Here is a 25,431-nt window from a genome sequence, read left to right as displayed (position 1 = left end):
AGGGGCTCACACACGAGCACAGTAATAGACCCCTCAGGCCCCTGACAATGTATGCTTCAGGTGCTTGTTTACATTTGTTTCTGAGGCTCTCATGCATAGTCCATCTGCACAATGGCTGGAGTGAAGCTCTATTACGTCAAGTACCGAGGCACTGACGTTAAACCGCGCTACCACCTGAATCTACCGTCGGTGAAGGTCACTATGTACAGCTGCCAGGACAGAGCCCTGAAACCCGCAGGAACGCGCGTCATCACAGAGCACTTGACACTGATATCATTTGTAAGCAAATCAAGCACTGCACAGAGAGCAAACATATCCATAAGGTCAGACATTCAAAAACTGGAAGGACTTTGCCGCAACTCTGATGTCTCAATGAAATAAAAACAGATTTGAAACATTTTCTTTTGAAACAGAAGTTTGAAAGCACAATTCTGACGTCTTTCTTAAGTTAGTATATAAACTTTGAGGTGACAAAAAGTACATACAGGTTGCCGAATAACGTTCACTTTGAGACTTAAGCGCCGGTACCTGCTGCATGAACAGATGGAACATGACATCCCAAAGGCAAAGAAAGTGGAAACGAGGAGAAAAGTCTTGTTTCTTCGATGGTCCTGACGTGAGGAACTCAGAAGCCCCCTCTTCTTCTAAGAGTGGTTGCCTCTCCACTAATATTCTTTTTCTTTAGTTCACCTGTCCCACAACTCACCTTCATCGCTTCCTGACTGGTTTCGTCTGCAGAGTAAACAAATATTTAAGTTGATTGTGTTGCCAAAGTTTATTTAAACATTCATCCTTGTGTAATTTACACGCCTGAGCATATAATCCCTGATTTGTGTAAAAACTCAACTTCTCTTCGAAATGAGATACGCAGTATAAAGTCAAATTCTACGGAAACGAATAAAATAATCTTAAAAGCTAAACCATGATAGATTTTCAATCAGAGGATCAAACATGACTGGGGCACTTTTTAATTGAGTCCTCCAGCGGACTGACAGCCAAAGTAGGTCAAAATGTTCTGTAGTAATAGGCTCAAAAGTAGGTGATTTGAGAAAGCAACTGGGCATATTTTTGAGTAACCTGCAGACAAAAGTTCTGCGTTTAATGAAGGGCCTGGCCCTCCCTCTGGCAGCCATCACTTGCACCAGTGCCCTTGTTCCTGACAAGAAACAAAGTGCCTGGCTGGCCATATGGGGAGATGCTCCACCACACACAGTTCCATTATATAACATTATATCACACTGCTGAGGCTCTAGCAAGGCGTCACCTGATTTTCTTTTAAAACTATTTGTATTGAATTTTCTGAAACAGCTTACATTGTCATAATTATCTCAATTGGCACAATTATCATAATTTCGCAGTATATGTTTACCAGTCCATCAGGGGTGTGATAAGGTACATGTGTAGTGAGATTAGCTATTGGTCTCCCTGCTGTGGTCACGCAGTGTTCCGGTGTGTCTTAATATAGCTATAATATGAGTCATGTGACTTGTATGGCATTCGGTCCATGAAACTACCGGCTTGGCTAACAAACTAGGGTAAAAGCCTGGGGTGATTGGGGTGAGGCAAGTGAGATAATCTTCATCTGTGGGCATCTGGAAGTGAGAGTATTTTGTTGTTGCGTGTACTTTTGTGTGGGGGTGAGGAGAGGGGAGCAAAGCTCTCCTAAAGCAAGGCGCAGACGGGTGTAAGCGCTGTCTGTGGGTCTTTTTCTTCCCGTGGGGGTGCTGTCAGGTCACCTGCTATCGTGATGCCTGGAGGTATCTGCGGTGTTACCAGTAAGCGGGTCGGGCTGAGCTTGTATATCTTGGCTTGGGGCTCCAGTCGTAGTGGTCTGTAGTGGCGTTTGCTGGGTGCTTACTGTGTGGTGTCTGAATTGGTGTAGTAGTGTAGCCCACTCCATGGAAATGTGCTTCTTGCGCGCTCCTTGTACCTCCTCCTGCTTGATCATGTCCCCCTCTGCCGAACCCCATTTGCTAACTGCTCCTATCCAGGCTGCCAGTGGGGGTCCTTCAGGGGCGCTCCAGTACATTGTTATCCCTCTCTTTGCCAGTAGAAGGGATAGGAAGGCAAAGCATGTTTGAACCTTAAGGGTCTTTCTTCTGCGGAATATCCCAAACCCACTGGCTTCCCAGGTGTGACTGTCAGTGAGCCCTGTTTATTCCTGTAGTGCCTCATGTATTGTACTCCAATAGGGCTGTATCATGGGGCAGAGCAAAACATGTGTTTAAATGTTGCGTCCAGGGCTTGACATCTTAGGCAGAGGGATCGTCTGTCTGGGTAGAACCGCTGGAGCCGCGCCGGGGTAAGATAGGCCCGGTGTAGTATGAAGAACTGTATATTTTTAGACCGAGCATTGCGGGACACTTTCTTCTGGTATTCTAGGGCTTGTTCCCATTCCTTATCATGTAGTGGGCGCCCTATCTCCTCCTCCCATTTCTGTCGTAATGAGGTAAGTGTAGTGGCCCCGAGATCTCAAATTGCTTTATAAAGCTATGTGATTAGATGTCGGCCCATGCCCATATTGAGTATCCCCCTCTGAGAGGTCGCAGAGGTGGCGGCAATTTAGGATTATTTGTCTGTGGAACAGGAATTGCCCTCGTGGGAAGCCTGTCTCCTCCGCGAACTGGTCGAACGGAAGCAGATGAACCTCCGTGAACAGGGATCCCACCGCCAAGATTGAATGATTTGTCCAAATGTGCATTGTTCGGGCGGTGTAATATCCTCCGCTTCTAGCGAGTCCTACTAGTGGGAGTAGAGGGGTGTATAGGAGGGTCTCGCCAGACATGCGATGAATGCGTGACATGCTTGCTCGTGCAACCGTCGCCTGTATGGGATATGTCAACTTAGGACGGGTGCCGGGAAAGAGCAAGTGGCAAATAGTCTGCACTGCCATGGGTCCCATTTCCGAGGCAGTTTCCCCCAGATGTCGTCCCGCTGTCCATTGAGACAGCCATTGGAGCTGCGCCGCAAGAGAATAGGCTTCAAAGGATGGCGCCCCCAGTCCTCCTCAATTTGTCGGGAGTTGCAGCTTTGAAAGGGCTACTCTCCGGCATGCTTTTCCCAATATGAGGGAGCTCAATAAGGTATCCACTTTGTGGAAGAAAGAGCAAGGGGGGTGACAGGGGTATTATAAAAGTAGTAAAGAAATTGTGGCACTAAGATCATCTTCACTCTGGCTATCCTGCCTATTGGGCCTAGGGGTAGAGTCTTCCAAAAGGTTACCCCAGCCAGCTTCAGCCAGGGCTCTATGATGGTTGCCCTCAAATAAGTCTGTGGGGGGGTGATAAAGTCGAATGCAGAGGTATCATGGGGTGCAGGTATTCCAGGCAATATATACGAGTCCCCAACTCTTATCACTTGTGAGGGAAGATCTGGGCTCAGGGGGTATATAGTGGATTTTGCCCAGTAGACCTTTAGCTCTACTGCGGTCGCAAAGTCTGAAAGTGTGTTCCATATGGGGCTGAGATCCGCTGCGATATCCCGTATATACAGCAACAGGTCGTCTGCATACAGAGACATGATATGCGCAGTTGGGATGCCCCAAACTTCTCCCTCATGGCACAACCATATCGCAAAAGGCTCAATTGCCATGGCGAATAATAAAGGGGAGAGGGGGCAGCCCTGCCGGATGCCTCTCCCTGTCTGGAGGAGCGGCGAGTTGTGTTTATCCAGACGTACACTGGACGTAAGGTTTGTGTATAATAGCTTCACTTGTGCTCTGAAGGTGGGCTCCAGTCCCATCTGTTGTAGTGTCCCGAAGAGGTATGGCCAGATCAGGGTGTCAGAAGCCTTTTCCAAATTCAGGATCAGGCAAGCAGCCCTGGGGTAACGACCTGGAGCCTGGTCCTAGACATGAAAGAGCCTGTGGATATATTGGGAAGTATTCCTACCCGGCACGAGCCCGTTCTGGTCCGGATGTATTAATGGCGGGAGCATTGGGCTCAGTCGGTCCACCAGAATCTTGCCTAGAATCTTGCAATAGGCGGATAATAACATTATTGGCCTATAGGAGGTCAGCTGCAGCGCGTCTCGCTCAGGCTTCAGAATCGAGACTATGAGAGATTCTCGCAGTGAGCTAGGTAATTGCCCCTCCTCTAGCGCTGCCTTGTACATGTCTTCCAGTTTTGGTGCCAATAGCGTGGTGAAGACACTATAGTATTCTAGGAGTAGGCCATCTTGCCCAGGGGCTTTATTCCGGGCTAGGGCCTGAATTGGTTGCTTCACATCTGAGGGTGTGATCACTGTCTCGAGAACAGCCTTTTTCTCACACGGAATTTGGGGTGTGTTGAGGGGCGCTAGGAAGTAATCGACCTCTTCCTGACAGCCCTGTTCAGGGCTCTTGTATATTGTTGCATAATGGTCCTGGAAGAGCCCTAGGATATCTGTCTGTGAAGTGGCCACCCTGCCAGCTGGGCCCACTATCTCGGTGATTGGTCGCATGTCCTGTTCTGGCAGGCAAACCAGGCGAGAAGTGCCCCTGATCTATCCCCCCTCCCTATGCTTCCTGAGTGCATATGGTTTGAAATTGTATTTTCATAGGTCTGCTAATCTTTCCGCTTCTGTGACTCGGTCTGGAGTAGCCAAGACCGCGTCTGCCGCCTTGGTCACTAACTCCTGCTCTGCTTTTTGCAAGCTTCGGTAGAGTGTCCTGCGGATTCCCGCGATCTGCCTGATGCAGGCCCCTCTAATGACCACCATGAAGGCATCCCACTCCAGTGTCCTGGTGGACGTCGTATTGGCATTGTTTGCGAAATATTCTTCAATACTGTTTGCTTGGTTATGGCGGAAGACTGGGTCTTCCAGGCATTCCCGCTGCTGTTTCCAGGTGGGGACTGGTGGATAGGGTGGCTGCCATTGGAGGGTTAGAAGATGCGTGTTGTGATCAGAGACCGCACGTCCAAGGTAATCTACTTGCCGGGCAATAGGGAGTTTTCTCAGTGAGCATAGGAACCGGTTGAGGCGTACCCGTAGAATGTGGGGTATCGAATGGAAAGAATACAGCCTAGAGGATGGATTTCGGGTCCACCATACGTCCGTTAAAGACCAATGCGGTGCCCATGATCGGAATCCCTCCATTTGTGCTTTGGCAGGGCAGCCAACGTTCGGGAGGTGCGACCGATCCAGGGATAGGTCCAGCACGCAGTTGTAGGCTCCCCTTAATACCCAGGGCAATGCTGTAAATTGCGTCAAGATTGTTGATAGACAGTCCCAGAACTTCTCCAGTGGTCAGTGTTTGGGGCGTAAATATTGCCTAAGAGTAGGAGCTGGTCGTCCAGGAGCCCTTCCATGAAGGCATACCGCCCCTCTTTGTCCACCACCCTGTGGGTTTCCTTGAACGTGATCCCTGTCCTGAGCAAAATCAGTGCTCCACGTGCAAACGTGGAGTATGTAGTAATGCAGAAAGTGCCATGCCAGTGCTTTTGCACACGTTCCAATTCGACCTTTGTGAGGTGCGTCCCATGTAAACAGTATTATCTACGCTTTGTGGCATTTAGCATAGGAGTAAACCGCTTACCTTTTGCGTCCTGTGTGCATTCCCCGAACATTTAGGGACAAGATATTAGTGTCTGCAGTCGTTGGCATGTCCGAGTGTGTTCTGGGGTTGATGGGAAGGGTATGGGGCATCTTGCTCTGATCCTACCCCCCCCCACCCCTATCCTGTGATGCCGTCTGATGAAGATGCTCGCCCTGGATGGAATTACATTCGTGGAGGTGGGTGATAACTGAAAGGAAGTATAAACATTTTAAGGGGACCAGGTCCCAACATTGCAGACCTATCACAACTGGCGATACGTCCAAACTGTGCATGGAGCTAATGTTCTAATGTATTGTGTGGGGGGCTGTGTGCTCGGGGAGCTGTTCTGTTGCCTATAGCGGCCTATGCTCCCAGATGTGGTGTCGGTGGGGTCCATTGTGCTTAGGAAGAAAAGGCTGCGAGATGACTGGTGGTAGTGCGGTCTCTGCCTGTTTTATCCCCCAGGCGTGAACAGGGTGGGAACCCCAGTTGGAAGAGGGTGAGGAAGCAAGGAGGGGTTTGAGATCCTGGATATCGTGCTCCCTCAAATTTGTGCATCTGCCGTTTGGGGGGTCATCAGGGGAGGGGTAATTGAGTCTACCCGGGAAATTCCTGTGTCCCTGGAATCTTCGGATGAGATGTGTGGTCCATCCTAACTGTCCAAGCCCGTCTGGGTCGGATCCAGATTTGCCGCCGCTTGGATGGCTCTTCTCTGTTCTGCTATCTTTTCTTTGAGGTTGGGGGGGCCAGCGGCTGGTCTCCGGTGTTTTAGTCCCTGTCGCTGGGAGGTGTTTCTCCCATTTTAGCGCCGGCGTCGCGGCTCCCGCATGCCAGGGGCCACATCCCAGGGGGGAACGTCCATCACATGGAGGTCCATCCAGTCACACACTGCCCTCGAGTCTACGAAGAACTTAGTGTCCCCATCATATATGTTCCTGAGGTGGGCTGGAAAAATAAGCGAATATTGGATCGCCTTCTGGCGGAGCATCCACTTTGACTCCAGGAAAGAAGCCCACTGTCATTGCACCGCCCTGGAATAGTCCGGGAAGACCATCACTTGTTTGTCTTCACCTGAAGTGGCCCATGTTGCCTGGCCGCTCTCAGCACAACGTCTCTGTCCCGAAAGTGGAACATCTTTAGGAGCATTGGTCATGGGGGCACCCCATGGGGAGGTCATCGGGCCTGAACCCTGTGGGCTTTATCAGGGGTGAATGACTTGATCCATGTCTCTATAAATTTCGACGGATTGGATCCTTCAGCCCCTTCTAGCAGGTTAATCACTCGGATGTAGCTTCGCCGAGACCGCCCTTCTAAGTAATCTGCTCTCTCCTCTAGCCTGTTGATGTGGGTTTTGATGTTCTGTAGGGCTTTCTGCTGTGACTTTGCTAATGGCTGAAGAGTGGCTACGGTCCTCTCACCATCCGTTACTCTATCAGCTAGCATATGGTGGTCATCACGAGCAGGCCAAGGTCCGAGGACAAGGTCCCTAACCTATCCTCCATTGTGGCTCATGAGTGCTCAATTGCCACTAGTACTTTTTCCAGCTTGTCGGACACTGACTGTGGGGTAGCCGGCTTGGCTAATGGGGGCTGATCAGAGATCATCATGGGCGGATGTCGATCATGGGTCAGCGTCTGCTATCCTGCGGTGTGGCGTGGCCGCCCCATGGTGTATTCGAGGTCGTTGTGGGACCTCTCTCTTATGTGACACCCGGAACGGTCCGGTGATGTCCGTCGTTTATGGCGCTGACAGGTTACTGCTGCTAGCTCCTAGTGAGTCTTTTGGCTTTTTGGTGTCCACCGGCACGGTGGTCCCAACCTCCGTCAAGGTGGCAGCCTTCGGGAGATAAGAGTGAGTGGAGATATTGGGGCCTTTGGTTTTAGAGTGGCTTAGTAGTCCTTCACAACAGATTTTCCATCCTGCATATGCAGTCCCCTGTTCAGTAGCATTTGGCCAAGAGGGGTTCCGAGGGATTCAGATGCCTGAGTTGGGGGTAGCACTGTCGCCCCGATCCGGACCAGTCCCAAGTGGGGCTCCTCTGGCAGACAAAGGGGGGGGCTTGCTCACCGTCTCCCCATGCAGAGCCCCACGCTGTCTCCGGGCTCCCGGTGGGTTGATCGCCGAGCCCCAGGTGGTGGGGTCGTCCCCCTCTGAACAGCAGTTGTTGGACGAGGGACGGCCCGCTCTCTCTTCCTTTACCTTGTGGCGGCTAAGTGTCACTCTGTCTGGGCTCCTCGGACTGCTCGTTGGGCCACAAACCGGTGCGTCTCCGGTCTCAGCTCTGCGCGGCTCGTGGCTCCCTGATCTGCCTCGCACTCCCATCTCCTCTGCCATCAGTGGTGTGACCCTGGAGCTCGGGCAAGGCCAGGTCCGATTCTGGGGGGCTTTTGGGAATTCCCAAGGGGTCCTGGCCCCGGTGGCCTTAGTTGGAGTGCTGTGAGGGGAAGGGTCCTTATTTATATAGGCCTCCCTTCCTGTCCCAAGTGTTCACCATCGATCGCGGGCGTCTCACAGCCGGCGAGGGAATGGGTCTGATCACTCCCACTCCCACCGCCAAGCTCCCCGCCCGCTCCTCACCTTGTCTCTCCCGGTGGCAGCGGCTCAGCAGCAGCAGTCGGTGTGCAGTGTTGGGTCGGGGCTGGAGTCCCACTCCGCTCCGAGCTGGTGCCTATGGCCCTCCAGGTCTCTGTCCGCCATCCATGATGGCCACCATTTTGGGGGAGCAGGCGCGAGGCCGAGGTCCCTTAAATCTTGTGCTGCGACCCCTCGACGTTCTCGCCGGCAATCTCTACCTGCGTGCTGGACGTTCGGCAGCGGGTAGGCTCCTTTTCACGCCCCTGTTGGGCCCACCGATCAGGATGATTGCAGATGATGCAGGCCGGCATGCAGAGCCTAGTCGGGCACGTCCGCCATCTTGGATGGCTTAGCCACGCCGCAAGGCATCACCTGATATAGGGCCCGGAGACAGAGGCAGAAGGGATCTAATGTTAGTGGAACAGTGGAACGATTCTGAGTTTAACAGAGAGAAAAGTCCATTGCAGTGTTCCTGTGGGCTGTGAATGTCTGACAACATATCAACAGACAGAAAACCGACCTACAAAAATATCGACATAGAAATATCGAAGTCAAAAATATCAAAGTCCTATCTACATAAAGGTAAGTACAAAAATATTGAGGAAAGAAAACGTTCTCAAAAATATCGATAATAAAAATATCATTTTTTCCAATGTATTAATAACAAGGTAAAAATAAGTAAATAACACATATAATTAAACAAATTATAGATATAAATATTAAAACATATTTAAAAAATAATAACTAATACATATAGGTGTAGATTCCGATCCTGGAAAAACCGGGTACGAATCGTCGGACGGAGCGTTTTCTCCGTCCGTCTCGTACCCGGTAAAAAGACCGTACAAACATGCAAGTACGATTCGTACGGAAACACCATTTCCGTACGAATCGGAAAATATACATACGAATGTGATCCGGGACAGCGCATACGCGACATTCGTACAGAGTTAGGCAGCTGTTTACGTACTAGCAAGTACGATTCGTACCGACAGCACTCCGGACGGCAAAATTTCTACGGCACCCAAAAAGTGCCGGAAAAGCGAAGTACGCCGCGAAGCGTGAGGAAAAGGGGGTCCAGTACGCGCCGAACACCCCCCCCAGACCTCCGTATGTACATGCCGTACCACCAGCCCCCCTGTGTGTACGCGTCGGACCCCCACCCGTGTATGTCCGGAGCGTACCCCCACCCCCGTATGAACGGTGTGGACCCCCACCCGTGTATGTCCGGAGCGTACCCCCACCCCCGTATGTACGGTGCGGACCCCCACCCGTGTATGTCCGGAGCGTACCCCCACCCCCATATGTCCGGAGCGTACCCCCACCCGTGTATGTCCGGAGTGTACCCCCACCCCCGTATGTACGGTGCGGACCCCCACCCGTGTATGTCTGGAGCGTACCCCCACCCCCGTATGTACGGAGTGTACCCCCACCAGTGTATGTCCGGAGCGTACCCCCACCCCCGTATGTACGGTGCAGACCCCCAGCGCGTAGCGCTGGGGGTCCGCACTGTACATACGGGGGTGGGGGTACGCTCCTGACATACGGGGGTGGGGGTACGCTCCGTACATACACGGGTGGGCTGGGGGTACGGCGCGTACACACGGGGGGGGGTTGGGGGGGTGTTCGGCGCATACCGGGCACCTGTTTGGATGTCTCCATGGTTGCTATAGGAGTTCGCTCCGGACGGTCTTTTTTCCATACGGTTGTACAATCGGACGGACGGTACGGATCGTACTTGCGCGCTCGGACTTCAGTTTTCCGATTCGTACGTAAAACTGTCCGGGGACGTGTCGGACACATTTCCCGTCCCGAGGACGTGTCGGGGAATTCACCCAATGCGATTCGTATGGACTTTTTCACATACGAATCGCACTTGCCAGTTTGTACGGGACTTGTACGATTCGTACGGAATAAAATCCGGTTACGATTCGTACGTGGAAAATTTTTAACGGATCGGAATCTGCACCAAAATGTTAAAATTAATTAAACATCTACATATAAATTAATATATATATACTTACTCCACATATTGCAACATTAGGGAAAACGTTGGATAGTGTCAGGGTAAAAATTACTATTCCCACCCCAGAGAGTGCAACAGTAGGGAAAGCGCTGGATAGCGTGGGGGTAAAAATTACTATTCTCACTACAGTGAGAGCAACAGTAGGGAAAGCATTTGATAGCGTAGGGGTAAAAATTACTATTCCAACTCCAGAGAGTGCAACAGTAGGGAAAGCGCTGGATAGCGGAGGGGTAAAAATTACTATTCCCACTCCAGAGAGTGCAACAGTAGGGAAAGCGCTGGATAGCGTAGGGGTGAAAATTACTATTCCCACTGCAGAGAGTGCAACAGTAGGGAAAGCGCTGGATAGTGTAGGGGTAAAACGTACTATTCCCTCTCCAGTGAGTGCAACAGTAGGGAAGGCGCTGGATATCGTAGGGGTAAAAATTACTATTCCCACTCCAGAGAGTGCAACAGTAGGGAAAGCGCAGGATAGTGTAGGGGTAAAAATTACTATTCCCACTCCAGTGAGTGCAAAAGTAGGGAAAGCGTTGGATAGCGTAGGGGTAAAAATTGCTATACCAACTCCAGAGAGTGCAACAGTAGGGAAAGTGCTGGATAGCGTAGGGGTTAAATTAACATACTTATCAATTAAATAATGTTTTATAAAAAAAATAACATATGAATAATTAATTTACAAAAGAATTATTAATAAATAGCAATAAAGTAAAATTAATATTTAATTAAATGACATTAAATTACATCCCACACTATTCCCCCTTTAACACACAACACACTACACATGCAAAAAACACAATTAATTTAACTATCAATCAATCAATTAATAACAATTAATAAATGAATTATAATTAATATAATTATAAATAAACTAATTAATAAATATCAATTACCAATTCATAATTAATCACTAATTAAGTATTCATTAACAACAAATTAATTAGCAATAACAATAAATAAAATGAATATTAAATTGATTATAATTATTATAATTAACGAATTAATTAAAATTATTTACCAATTAATAATTAATTAATATTAAATACCAATAAATTAAAACAAAATCATTAATTAATTTAATGTAATTACTTCCCACCCTATTCCCCTAGAAACCCACAACCCACTACACATAAAAAATCACATAATTAATAAAATTATCAATTAATCACTTAATAAAAATTAATCACCAATTAATTAACATTAAATTAATTAACAATAACAATAAAAAATTATAATACATTAATTATACTAAATTGAATTTACTAATTAATAAAGATTGACCATTAATAATTAATTAACCATTAATTAATAATCAATACCAATTAAGAACATATTAATTAATTAATTATAATTAAATTACTTCCCACCCTATTCCCCTATAAACCCACAACCCGCTCTGATATTAAAACACAAAATTTACTTCAACAAAATTACTAATTTCTAAACATTTATTAAAAAATTTATGAAACTAGATTTAAAAAAGTTTAACATACATATAAAATACATACTAACATACATAACACAAAAAAAAAATTATATTATTGACAACGATATATTTTTTTGTGAAAATATTTTTATTGTTTTGCACATTAAAATGGCACATAGACAAAGTGTATCTAAATACAAGTACTCCTCATTACATTTGGCGTCCTTGGTAGAGCTACAGTTAAAGGTGTCTATCTTCAGTTGTTTTTGCACAGTCGTAGGTACATATTACTACAATGCATGCTCATCACATTACAACCTTGTTAAGGCCTTCATTACAATACCTCTGAGTCTTGTGGTATGATTGGTAAGGAGCACAGCCCTCCTCTGACAATGGTATTTTTGCTTACGATATTACTTACTTCGATATTACTTACTTTGATATTTTTAAAAAACATATTACTTACCTTGGGGTCGATATTCTGGTCAACGATATTCTTGACTTCGATATTCTGTCCCTATGAAATTAAAAACTCGATATTAATGTAGGTCGATATTTAAAAATCGATATTTTGACTGACCACCGTGGGCTGTATGAGTCATCATTGGCCCTCGGCCATTCCGTTGCCTTCGCCTGAGCTCCCAAGATTACGAGTGGCCTAATGTATATATGTGATATCTGAGGTTTGTGGTTTCAATCTACTCTAACACATTGCTAGAGTTTAAAATGCCACCTAAGACACAGGGGCCCAGAGTTTCGCTCACGTCACTAGCCACCATCATTCAGCGGGTAGACTTTATAGTATTCAATATACGGTTCATCCGCACAGGCTGCAGTTTCTACGTTTTAGGGTAGATTTCCCATCTCAGCTTGCTTGCTCCTTACTGCTGTCACAGTGTGCTGCAAAGAACACTTCTGTTGTTTCTGGTTTTCCGGCTCTGCATTTCGCACCGCTGCAACTCGGGGTCATTCCCGAGGGGTAACAACAGCCCCCTTATATTATTGGATAGCTGTTCACAGATCCGGGGTGCAGTCCCCCTACACTTGATCTCTCCACTGATGCACAGAGGCGGGATCGGAGGCGCTGTGAAATAAAGGTGCACCGGGAAACCTACTGGCAATACTGACCGAGCTGAGCAGCAACACGTGGATTACTGTGAACTAGCACATCATAAGCAGAATGCAACTAAAAAATCCTTGTTGCATTTGGAGTGTGCTACGAGAGCCTGCTGGTCTCAATTTCATTTAACATTTACCTCAGTGTTCTAAATGAGGAACGTGTTAATGCTCAGCTCAACTGGCTAGGCTGGGCTCGGAAACACATGGCAGCTGCGTCGTATTGTGCTGATGAAAGCGTGCACCAGGGGCCTGCCCACTGTTCTTGGCACTGTTTGCTTTAAAGAGCACACTAATCATAAATACAGGCAGGGGCTGTGTTTTGGGAACGATAATATGAGCAAGCATTGGCACAGGCAGTAGGTTTCGTTTAGCATGCAAGTGCATGCAAACACAGGCATACATGAATGCACACCACTATTTGAGCTATGTCTTCATGTATGCTATCTCTTTTTGTTCCCCCTATGATTGCCCCACACGCTTTGGGAATAAAACACAACACTCGTGTAAGAGGTAAAAAAAAGAGGCCGCTGGCACAGGAGCAAGGCACACGCCACAAATAGCATGTATGCATTTGTGTATACCTATATTTCTATGCATTTGTGCACTAAAGGCAGGCACATTGGCCTTACCAATGCTTATTATGTTTACTTTTTTCAGGAATGTGCTTTTACTGAAGGGAGACTTGACATTTCAGAAGTAAATGCTTACCTTGATACGACATACCTGCCCATCTGTGCAGTGGTGTCTGAGGAACTGAAGGACAAACAGGCAGTCATTGTGGCAAGAATTTCTGTTCTACTTGGCACTGCAAAAGCCAGGGAGCACTGCAAGCTGGATGAACTGCTAAAACCTCCTATTTGTGCCTTTCACTTTCAGGAGGTATTGAGATCAATCAGTCATGGATCAATCCCAAAGGTAAACCATTAAGGTAAACTGGTGATTGTCCCATTAACAATCAATATAAATCTCAAAGTAGCTGGTCTAAACAAGGAAATGTGTCTTTATTTCTATGAGTAGCCCACACACTACCACACTATGGGTAGGGGCCAGTGAGTACTTTGAAACATCATTTGTGCTGTTGGGGGTGTTACATGTTCAGAGATTGCCCGACTTGCCCTACACAGTTATTCATGACACTGCATCTAAAGTGCAGTGTCTGAGAAATAGACCCCTAAAGTAAGTGGTTTTCAGTTCAGTTCTTTGGCAGGTATGCACTCAGTTCTTTTGGTTTGACGGTGTCCATAGAATAGACCATGCATTCTGGAACCCATCTGTATAAATATGCGTGCTTGAATCTATGTGACTTTTTCATTCCACAGACAGCTGATCTGTTAGTGCAACTTTAAGCGCTTCTCCAGAGTATATTAGTCATTTATTCTCGGGCTGTGGGGATGCTCAGGTACTGGCATAGAGGCTCACAGGCATGTCATCATCTGAGGGGGGGTCACAGTATAGACAAGTCAATGCAGACAGGGTGGCAGACATGGTCTGCTGGAGGGCTTGCTGCCAGTGGGCTTACTCTGGGTGTGGCACCCGCTTCTGGAGCGTCCTAGTCAGAAGAGGAGCCCAGGACAAGCTGTGCTCAGTTACAAGGCCGCATTCAGGCAGAATCACTACACCTTATCTCAATCCTATCACTTTTGAAGATGCAGCAGAATGCAGGAGAATATCCCTACTTCTTCAGTGGACGCAGACAAAATATCCTACCTTTGATCCATCCTTTACCTCTACAGATGAACATAACATTTCCAGTCAAAAGATGAGCTCTGAATGGGCTGAAAGGGCCATTACACATTTAGAAACAATGACATTTGCGCTTAAGAGAACTGATCATTCAGATTTAAAGTGGTCCTCAAACATGACAGAAACCAATTATTACAAACTGCATCTTCCTGTAGTTGTTATACAGTTTTAAAGCTACCAACTATGCACTGTGACCACCTTCCTTAGACTAACATGCATCCAATAATATGTCCACTTGGGGTGGAGATTAGAGACAGGTGACCTCTAGACTGTCATGGGATCTTCCTGGGATCTTGATTCTAGAGCACCTTAGGGCTCGTGATAGGTGTATGGTGTGTAGACATGCCACAGTGGCGGTTCCCTTGACCGCATCCTTTTGCTTAAGTATTGCAGAATTGCATCTCTCACATTATAGGCTGATACCAACATCGAATATGCTTGGTGCTAAAATAGTGAACATAAATATTCCTTCCTGTAACATTCAAAACTATCTGAATCCAGACCAGGCTTATACAATTGGTTTTACCGTGTCCTCTTCAGTAGAGACGGTGTGGAAAAGAAGACCAGGTCATGGGATTGTGTTGGGAATTAGAGACAGCAGGTATGATCACTAAACCTTATAAAGCACCCTACGAACTTATAGGCTACATATGAGGAGGAGAGTATTAGCTGTGGGTGCCACATCCCTCATATGTCCAAGCACCACTCTCAGCGAGAAATGGTAGGGCCAGTGAATACGGACAACAAGGATTTACACAGAGAAACCGTAGGCAGCCTCCGCTGTGGGGTGCAGGTAACAGGTCCAGTAGTCTATGACCAACCACAGATCAACAGCCACAAATCGTACTATGGCCTGGTCATGGGAATGGTAGTCACCCATGGTAAAAAAATAGTACTAGCTTGGGAGTTCACCATTGTCTAGTGAAGTTGGACACGCTGTTGGTGTAGGTGATTTGTGAGAAGGGTTTCCTGCACATTAAAGCATACTGAGTTGACAAGAATTAACAAAATATCAATGATGTGTGTTTGCATGCAGGGGCATGTACGTGGAAGGTGTGTAGGATTTTTTTTATTATAATAAACCGGATCGAAAACGTGTGAAAAACTCCAATTGCTTTTGACACACTGAGTTGTGTTGTGTTTCATCCTCACTGAGAACCACTGGCATCAGTGGGCTTTCAGAGTGAGTCCCAGCCTGTCATTTTGCGAGTGTGCATTTTGTCATTTAGATAGTGTTTTAAGCCCAAATGCAGCGTTTGAAAGTTTCCCATTAAATAAACACGCCTGCTCAGGAGAGTTGGCTGTTTTCATATTATTGTGTGTAATCAAAGCTACTTTCTTAAGATAAATGACAGAAGCAGCACACAGTCATACATAGATCCATAGCAGCAGGATGGTGTAAGGTGGGCTAAGTAAGATGAACTTATTAGCAACCACCGGAGCGTCCACTTCACGCACTTATGGAGGGCTTGAAGGCCAAGCTGCCAATAATAATGTACTTCCTCCATTCCAGTGGGATGTGTACAGCCTACCTTGCCACCAATCCGAAAGTGTTCAATTAAGAACAACAGGCTCTTCGCTTCCGTCCTCCGGTATGGAGGGCAGAGCATCCGAAAAGCGCGCGCTCCATGTCAGAAGATCAATCTAGATGGAATGCTCCTGTTAAGTGGGGTTAATTACCTTCCTGGATCTTTTCCACAGAGCCTGCTTCACCGACCTGCAGACGGGCTTTCCCATCCTCTGGCTGGTGCTGGACTACGTCTGTGATTGCATCTACATCGTAGACATTATCATCCGGCTGCGCACAGGTGAGTGCCCGAGACCGCCTCTCCATTGTGAGGTTGTGTTAAGAGTTGTGAGAGGCGATGAATGTTGTCTTCTTCTTACATCAAGCACCCAGTGTTGCCCTTTCATTACACGATCTGCAGTTTCAGAAACATAGGGGCAGATTTACAAGCCCCGTGCGCCACTTTTGCGCCACCGTTGCGTCACTTTTGTGATGCAACGGCGGCGCAAAGCTAGCGCCATGCTGCAACAGATTTACAACGTGACGCATCTAGGGAGATGCGTCACGTTGTAAAGCCCTGCGCCTCATTAAACCCACGTCAGGTTTAATGTATGCAGGGTAGGCGTTATGTCGGAAAAAGCCTCGGAAAAGTGACGCAGTGAAATCTACAAGATTTCACGCAGTCACTTTTCCAACGCTGGTGCGTCAAATCCTTGCGCACCATGTTAAGGATAGGGCAGGTTGGAACAGTGCTGGAGTTGCGTCGCGCTTGCGACACACCTTCAGCACTGCGCTAACCTTACGCCGGCAGATGCGTCACGCATCTGCTTGTCCTTGCGCCACGATGCACCACATTGTAAATGCTGCGCATCTGCGGTGGCGCAAGGGCAAACTTGTGTGACGCATCTTCCCTGGCGCATCCCTGCTGATTTGCAGGGATGGGCCAGGGAACGTAAATCTGCCCCATAATGTGGCCCCTCCCACGCTCGCTGCACACTTCTCAAATATCACTTGCATTTAGATGACGCTACAGGACTTACTTCAACGAGGCATTTATAGATAAAGGAACACCATTGCGATTTTGGATAGGTGCTGCCGCTCTGAACGTACACAAACCTAGGGATAGTTTGGGAAAAGAGGCTTCCTGTTTCTTTGTATTCAATGCCACGTGACCTTTCGCCCTGTGCTATTTTAGATCCGGTGGGATCTTGGAGATGTAGAAGGAAAATATGTATGACCATCACTATTCAGATTAGAGCAGTAAGATTCATTTCGACGAAATTCTGACTTAACCTGGTATTGTCAAGATTTATGACTTCAACCAGCCAACAACACAACATATTTTGTAATGTCCATAAAAGCATGTGTTTCAGTACTAGGCCCACTAAGTGTCAGCAAAATCGAGAGTGCTGGTCAAAGTCGATTTTAGTCCAGGAGGTCCCAAATAAAACAGTTTAGGGGCAAATAAGCTCTAAATGGTACAGTGTAGGGATGTTGTAGGGTTGGTGGGGAGTCAGTTCCTGGAAACAGATGGATGGTTTTCGGGCTCGAGTCTTCCTAGTGTGTTTGTGAGGGCCCTGAGGGGCACATGTCTTTGCCCATGTGTTGGCCAGATTAAGAGTAAGGCATCATCGGATCAGTGGCGCTCTCCTCAGGCAAGTGGGATAGGTGGGTGGCCCACTACTTCTAAGTTTGTATTTACCATGCGGATAGGTTAATTGGAGAGGGTAAATGGGCTGAAGAGGAATTGTTAGAAGAGTTGAGTTTTCATCTCTGATTTGAAGACTTCCATAGAGGGATTGGCTCTGAATGAAGGGGAAATGTTGTTCCACAGCTGGTGGCACTTTCTGAGAAGGCTTGTTTGAGAGATCATTTTCTTCAGCAATGGATTACTTGAAGTAGAAGGTTGCTGGAGCTCCGAAGGAGGCGTTGACCTCCTGAGATCATTAGCCTTTCAGCCAGATGGATTCTGCTCGTTTTGTGGAGGGCTTCGTGAATAATGGTGGTCAGTTTCAGGGTACTCCTAGCTTCAATTAGTAACCAGCATAGAGCAATTAGGATGGGTGTGATGTGGTCATATTTTCTTCACTCTGATACAGTTCTGGCAGTGGAGGGCTGATTTTAAGGGCACAAGATGGATTTTAGGAATTTCAGTTAGAAGTGCATTTCTATAACCTAGTCTTCAGAAACCAAGAGAACAAGAGATTGAATCATGTGTTTGAAGTTTTCAGGTTGAAAGACATCTTTCACTCCTCGTAGTAATTTGAGTTGAAGTTGTGCTCCGCTGGTTATGTTGTTTAAGCGTACTTGGTGCTGAAGCTTTTTTGTCCAGGTAGAAACCAAGTCATTTTGTGCAGTCTACTATAAATGGTTGGCAATTGAGAATAATGTTGTTTTTTAGCTATGTTTGAACTGGTGAAGAGCTGTTTGGTGGGGGGCGGCTGGATCAGTAGGAATTCTGTTGTTTGTGGATTTAGATTCAGGTGGTATAGGGATATCCATGATTCTATTTTCTGAGTGTTTAATTTGAGCCGGTGCTTTCCGGTGCTCTGCACCAGCACTCATTTCACAGGGCCAGGGCTACAATTTCTGACCCCGCAGGTAGTGGTTTCAATATTAATTGTTCAATTATAAAATTAAAAAAATATCATACCTTGCATGGGGACTGGCTGGGATGTGTTTATAGGCAGGCCGGCGTATGCCTGTCCAGGCATGCTTGATTGTGTGTCACCACGTCAGTGACGATGTCATCAAGCCTGTCACGAATCCAAGAAGTCCTCTTTAAACAATGGCTTGCTTTCTATTCCCCAAGTCTGCTGCACCCTGCCACTGCCTGAGTCTAAGCATCCCATTGGATAATTGTTGCTGGGGGCTGGATAATGACGGAGTTGAGGCAAGGAAGCTGCGAGAGCGCATTTGGAACTTGTGAGTGAGGGCTCATCATGAGGAAGAATAAATTAAAGTAAGTGTGGACTTTCTTCTTGCTGCGCAGGCAGAGTAGCATAACCTGCAGCCCTGCATTGCTGCTAAATCCTCAGCGTGCTCGATGCAGCCCACCACAACTTTTTTGCGCCATGGAGTCACCTGTAGTATCGGTGCTGCTGCCTCCTAATTGCTGAGCGTGTGTGAGTCCAGTAGGCGACACAGCCATACTCACCGGCATTGGCAGCATTACTGCTGGGGATAATGCTTGTGCTGTAGCAGACAGGGTCACAGCTAGCTGAACAGTGGATGCCGATGTGGTCGTCATCCATGGACCTACTAATTACAGGAAGCAATAGCAGTGACATGACCTGCTGTGCTTGCGCAACTGCCTGTTCCGCAATAAACCCAGTCGTATCGCACTGATTAATATATGCAAAAAAAGCATTTTTATTTGGTGTGCATTTTGTTTTTGCACTCAGTGTATTTAAGAAAGTAAAACACATGTCATCACCCTCTTTAGAAATGACAACAAGAAAATGTGGAGTTGGGGGAGGAGCCTAGCGCACAACCAAGATGGCCGCATAGGTGCGAGGCTCCCGAGGACCTCCGCGACCTCCTACGTTTATCCTGTCTTCATCCTGAATCGGTTGAGGGGACTGTGTCGGTGAACCTGAGCCGAGGTGGTACCCGTTTTCTGTTTTTGAATCGGACCCCGTGTGCCGTGATGAGCATCGACTGAAGTTTGAGGCCTGCTCCTCTCCTGACCCCGGACTTGAGTTGGGGGGTGATCCAGTGGAGAAGTGAATAACAACGGCGGGACGAGCCTGGCGAGTTGCGTACCCCACACTTTCACTTTCGCTTTTGAGTCCCCTTGCCACCATCGCGAGTGGGATCACGGCGCTTCTTTGTGTGGTGGTTGCCTCGCTGGGGGATCCTGCCTGCCTGCGGGGCCCTGCTCCGCCTTCCTGAGGTGACCTCTGGGGTCCTCGGCCTCGATTGCTCGTTCTCCGCTGCATGACTCGTGGGGGTGCGAGATACAGGACGATGGCCACGAAGCAGGATGGAGATCGGCTGAAGGCCAAATCGTCCCGGCGTGGCGCCGCACTTCAAGTCAACATTATGGATCGCTACACCCTACCGAAAGGTTCTCCCGGCGGGTCGCATAAGTCTTCTGAGTGCCCCGTGGATGCCCCGGATTTGCCGACGGATCTGACTTTGCAGGACGTCATGGGCGCCATAGCTGAGATGAAGACCTCGGTGGGTCAACAATTTGACACCCTGGCGCACAAACTCGACGCGGTTCTCATCGATGTCAACCTTGTTAGAGCAGATCTCTCCAAGACAAATGACCGGGTTGACTCTTTGGCCCATACCGCGTCGGGCCTCACGACTGAGGTGGCGGCCCTCCAGACGGAGGTACGTCGGCTCCGGCAGGCCAGTGCGCTCACGGATCGGCGACTGGAGGACTCCGAGAGCAGGACCCGGAGGAATAACGATCGCATTATCGGGGTGCCTGAGGGACTGGAAGATTCGGCGGCGGATCTCTTTGTGGAGGATCTGATCTCTACTCATCTCCAGCCTCGAGGACTGAGTAAATTCTTTGCGGTGGAGAGGGCCCATAGAGTTCCTGGCGGCAGGCCGAAGGTCGGAGCTCCCCCGCGGCCTCTTATTGCCCGTATCTTCAACTTTCGGGACAGGGATGCGATTTTACAAGCTTCTAGACTGCGGGGGCCGCTCAAGCTGGAGAATATGGAGGTGAACTTTTATCCTGATTTCACGCAGGCGGTCCAGAAGCAGAGACTGGGTTTCATGGGCGTCAAGCGGCGGCTTCGAGATATGAACTTAAAATACGCCATGCTTTTCCCGGCCAGGCTGCGTGTGGAGTCTGACGGTCGCACTCACTTCTTTGACCGTCCAGAGACGGCCGGGGACTGGTTGGACACTTTGTCTAGGGGACATGATCGGGAGGGGATGGGGGCAGCGGGAGGAGAGTGCCCACCGGACCGGGTCTGAGGTATTGACACTGGGGCTAATTCCTGATGATGCCACTTTTCGGCCATGCTCAGGGTTTCTTGACTGTCGTGTCTCGTTCCCCCTCCATTGGAGGTTGTGCTGTGTCTCGAGGGGCTTCTCTTTCCTCCTCTAGGGGGTCTTTGTAGTTTAGTTCATACAGGGGCGACAGGCACACTGCAAGTTGGGGGGGCTGTTTGGGCTCATGCAGGGGTGCAGGGAGGGGGGAGTTTTGTTTGGGATGTTGGGTTGGGGTTGGGTATTATTTGTTTGTACCACAAGGCAGAAGTATTGTTGTGCTATATCTAAAGTGCTCTCTGGGGGGAGACTGATCGGTTTTGGCTGTGATGGGGGGTAGGGGATTGAGACTTCTTTCCTGGAATGTTAATGGACTGGGGGACAGGATAAAACGGGGGGTGGTCCTGCAGTTTTTAAAACGGATTTCACCTGATATTGTATTCCTGCAGGAAACACACCTTATTGGTAATTCCTTCCGTGCTATGAACAGGCGGGGCTATTGCCTTGTAGCTCATTCGGGCTTCACCTCTGGTTCGAGGGGTGTGGGCATTATGGTTAAAACCTCGCTCCCGTTGGAGGTTGATGAGGTGCTCCATGACGATAGGGGACGGTATACGGCTCTAGTGGGTAGATGGGAGGGTAAAGTGATTGTTTTGGTTTCTGTTTATGTCCCGCCGGGGTTGCAGACGACTACTTTCGCTGATTTGGGGCGCCTTCTTCTTGGGCTGCCGGAGGGGACTCTAGTGGTTGGGGGGGATTTTAACGCTGTAATTTCCGGAACTGAGGATCGTCACCCACCCAGGGATCTCCCCCGCGCCCAAACTTGGTTGTCTGGCCTCTTGGACACCCTGGGACTGGTGGATTGTTGGCGGCTGAAACACCCTGCGCAGGTACAATACACCTTTCATTACGGGGCTCATGGTAGTCTTTCGAGGCTTGATTATGTTCTGATGCCAGCAGCACAGGCGGGGAGGGTTGGGGAGGTGCGACATCTTGCTCGTGGTATTTCAGACCACTCCCCGCTCTTGTTACACTTCGACATTGTCCCGAGGGGGGAGGGGAGGGTGGTCCCGATCAACCCCTGGTACCTGCGTAACCCCACAATTCGCGCAGATTTGATTAAATCCCTTGAGCAATATTTTGGAGATAATGTGGGATCTGTGTCGTCTGCTGTTTCTCTGTGGGAGGCGTTCAAGACGGTAATCCGGGGGGAGGCCCTGTCCCTCATTTCCCATTCCAAGAGGCGCGAGCGGGAGGAGGTGACCCGTATCGAATCTGAGATAATTGAGTTGGAGGGTGATCTGGATTGTGGTGTCACGGACGACAAACTGCATGCTCTCAGACTCAAACAAGCGGACTACAAGGCTTTAGTCACCGAGGCGGCCAGGGGCCTGAGTAGGGAGCAACAGGGGCGACTGTATGATGTGGGTGATAAGGCTGGAAAACTGATTGCGTGGCTGGATAAAAAGGAGAGAGCGAGTCGAGTTGTCCCGTCGGTTGAGAGACTGGATGGTGTGTGTGTCACTGAGCCGGAGGAAATTGTTGATCGCTTCGCAGAGTATTTCTGCGGGGTGTATTCCCCGGTATCTTCCCGCTCGGAAGAGGATTCCCACGACCTGCTTAAAGATATTGCGCTGCCTTCCCTTTCGGAGGAGGATAAATTGTTGATGGACGCGGCTCCGACATCTGAGGAGATTGCCCTCGCCATACGTTCAGTCGCCTCTGGCAAGGCCATGGGTCCTAATGGCCTTCCCATCGAATTGTACAAATTGCGGCCGGATACACTGGCTCCGCATCTCCGTGATATGTTCCTCGCGGCCCGTTCGGCGGGTTCCCTCCCGCTGGACCAGCGTCTAGCCACTATTGTGGTTATTCACAAGGAGGGGAGGCCGCGGGATCGGGTCATGTCTTACAGGCCCATTTCGCTGTTGAATGCGGAGCCGAAAATTCTGGCCAAGGTGCTGGCTAATCGGCTGGTCAGCGTGGTGTGCGATCTGATCCATCAGGACCAGTCCGGCTTTATCCCTCATCGCAACACCGCGCTTAACTTGCGGCGTCTGCATGGGATGCTCTCGAGGGTCCCGTTCATACGTGAGCCAGCCATTTTGGCGTCCTTGGACGCCACTATGGCGTTCGACACGCTCGAGTGGCCGTATATCTGGGTGACGCTGGCGAAGTTTGGGTTTGGCCCGGGATTCATTGGCTGGGTGAAATTGTTGTATTCTGGACCGCTGGCGCAGGTGGTGGTGAATGGTAGAGTATCGGCCCCCTTTGAATTGGGCAGGGGCACGCGGCAGGGTTGCCCGCTGTCGCCGCTCCTCTTTGCGCTCGCCTTGGAGCCCCTGGCGGAGTGGCTGCGGTGGCACCCTTCGATTCGTGGTCTCCGATGGACTCCTGAGTATGAGGATCGCGTCTCCCTTTACGTGGACGATATTCTTTTGTACCTTGCTTCCCCACGTGAATCGTTGATTGTGTTAGTGGATGTACTGTGTTCATTTGGCCGCAACTCCGGCCTAGTCATCAACTGGGCTAAATCCTGTGTATATGTCCTCTCTGGGGAGGCTCCTATCCTTCCGCGGGGTTGTCCTATCCAGGTTGCTCCACAGGGATTTAAGTATCTGGGTATCTTTATTACCCTGGACTCTGCGGCCCGATATAAACAGAACCTACTCCCCCCCCTCCAGCGTCTGAAGGAGGATGTGGCGCGTTGGAGGCGCTTGCCGCTCTCGCCGCTCGGCCGGGCGGCGCTGTTTAAGATGATGTCGTTGCCACGGTTCTTATACGCTCTACAAAACACGATGGACGTCGTCCCGGCTCGCTACTTTCGGGAGGTGGAGGGTCTGTAGCGCCAACTGTTTTGGGATGGGAGGCCGCGTATCGCCCTCGCGAAGCTGACGCTCCTGTGGTATGACGGGGGGGTCGCCCTCCCAGACATCAAACGATATTACTGGGCCTCCCAGCTGGCTGCGATAAACCATGGGCTTTATGGGCCCGCCCTTAACCCGGCTTTTGAAATGGACAAATTGTTGTTGCCGGGTGGCGACTACAATCGTGCGCTCTACTCTAGATCGCTCGACGCACGTTTGACGGGTCCTACACGGGTCGCGGTACGGGTGTGGCACGCGGCAAACTTGCCGATGGGGTGGAAGGATCGGTTGACCCGGGCGACGCCATTGTATGCATCTGAGCGATTGGGTTGCTTGTGGACTACGAAAGGCTTTGAGAAGTGGAACACGATTGGCATCAGCAGGGTGGGCGATCTTTGGACGAGGGGGGGATTTAAAACGTTTGATGTGCTGCAAACGGAATTCCAGTTGCAGGACAGGGATATACAGGTTCGTCACGCGCTGTGTTCCGTATTCCCGGATGTGGCGTCCATTCCGGAGTGCTCCCCTTTGGAAGATAGAGTGCTAGACGGGCATGTACCGGATGGCACTATCTCACTGATTTATAAAAAGCTCATCAACGATCGATCGGGACTGCTGGCTGGCCTTCGTGAGGCATGGGTTGCCGACGGATTGGAGCTGGATGACGAGGATTGGGTATCTGCGGTGGCCTCCCCGAAAGAGGTGGCCATACCGGCCCGCCTTCGTTTCGTCCAGCTCAAAATACTCCACAGGGTCTACGTTACGGGACCGGGTCTGATGCGTATGGGATATGCCGTGGATGGGATGTGTAAGCGTGGGTGTGGTTTGTTAGGGACCTTCTTCCATACTTTGTGGGAATGTCCGGAGGTGGCTCGATTCTGGCGTGGTGTACATGCGGTGTTGCAAGCGGTCACGCATGTGACGCTATTTCCCGAGGCTAGGAGATGTTTGTTGAATGTGTGGGAGCCGACTGATTACACGGTGACGCAAACGTGGTGGGTGACACTGGGATATATGGTGGCCAAGCGTGACATAGCACAATTGTGGGGCTCCCAGAGGTCACCAACGGTTTCGGTATGGAAGGACAACATGGATTGGTGTATGTTTGTGGAAAAGGTAGTGTATGTGGCGAGAGGTAAGCCTGGGAAATGGGTGAAAGTGTGGGGCCCCTGGAACTCCTATCGTGGCGGGATCTGTACCCCGCCACTGACGCCTGACTTGGCGGCGGCCCAGTCTCCCTAGTCTGCTCGTTCCCTTGATTCTGTGTCATCGTGCCCACTTTGTTTCTGTCCCTGCCCGTCCCCCCTCCTATTCCTGTAGATCGGTAGGGTCCTCCCGAGGGGAGCACATAATGTTGCTTAGACTTTTGCCGCCTTGTGGGTTTGTTTGTAGTTTTTCATTAAAAATGGAACCGCCATTTGGGAGGTCTGGGCAGTGTGGCCGCAAACGCTTCTTTCGATTTCTGGGACCTTTACCACTTGGCGCTTGTGGTTTATAACTGTGTTTTATGACCTCATTGTTTGCTAGCGGCCGGCCTGAAGGTTGTAGGCCCATACTTGTATATCTATTGCATTTTGTAATAAAGGTTTAAAAAAAAAAGAAAATGTGGAGTTCACAATAGCAGAGACATGTACAGGCTGGAGACGGGTGACAGCAGCAGTGTTCTAGACAAGAGAGAGCAAGAGTAAAGAGGAGAAAGAAACA

At 49.2% G+C, this 25,431-nt stretch overlaps 1 protein-coding gene across 1 annotated transcript in view; it reads left to right on the top strand.

Moving 5' to 3' along the window:
• CNGA2 (cyclic nucleotide gated channel subunit alpha 2) overlaps nt 1-25,431 on the top strand; it is a 314,526-nt gene that overhangs the window by 237,227 nt on the left and 51,868 nt on the right. The window contains exon 6 of the mRNA XM_085606650.1: nt 16,102-16,208. Within this exon, the coding sequence (XP_085462776.1) occupies nt 16,102-16,208 (107 nt within the window). The remainder of the gene's footprint in view (nt 1-16,101; nt 16,209-25,431) is intronic.

Source organism: Triturus cristatus, chromosome 5_2 (genome assembly GCF_964204655.1).
Source record: "Triturus cristatus chromosome 5_2, aTriCri1.1, whole genome shotgun sequence".
In the NCBI taxonomy this organism is placed as follows: domain Eukaryota; kingdom Metazoa; phylum Chordata; class Amphibia; order Caudata; family Salamandridae; genus Triturus; species Triturus cristatus.
The sequence above is the reverse complement of the archived record's forward strand: the minus strand, read 5'-3'. Positions and strand labels throughout refer to the sequence as shown.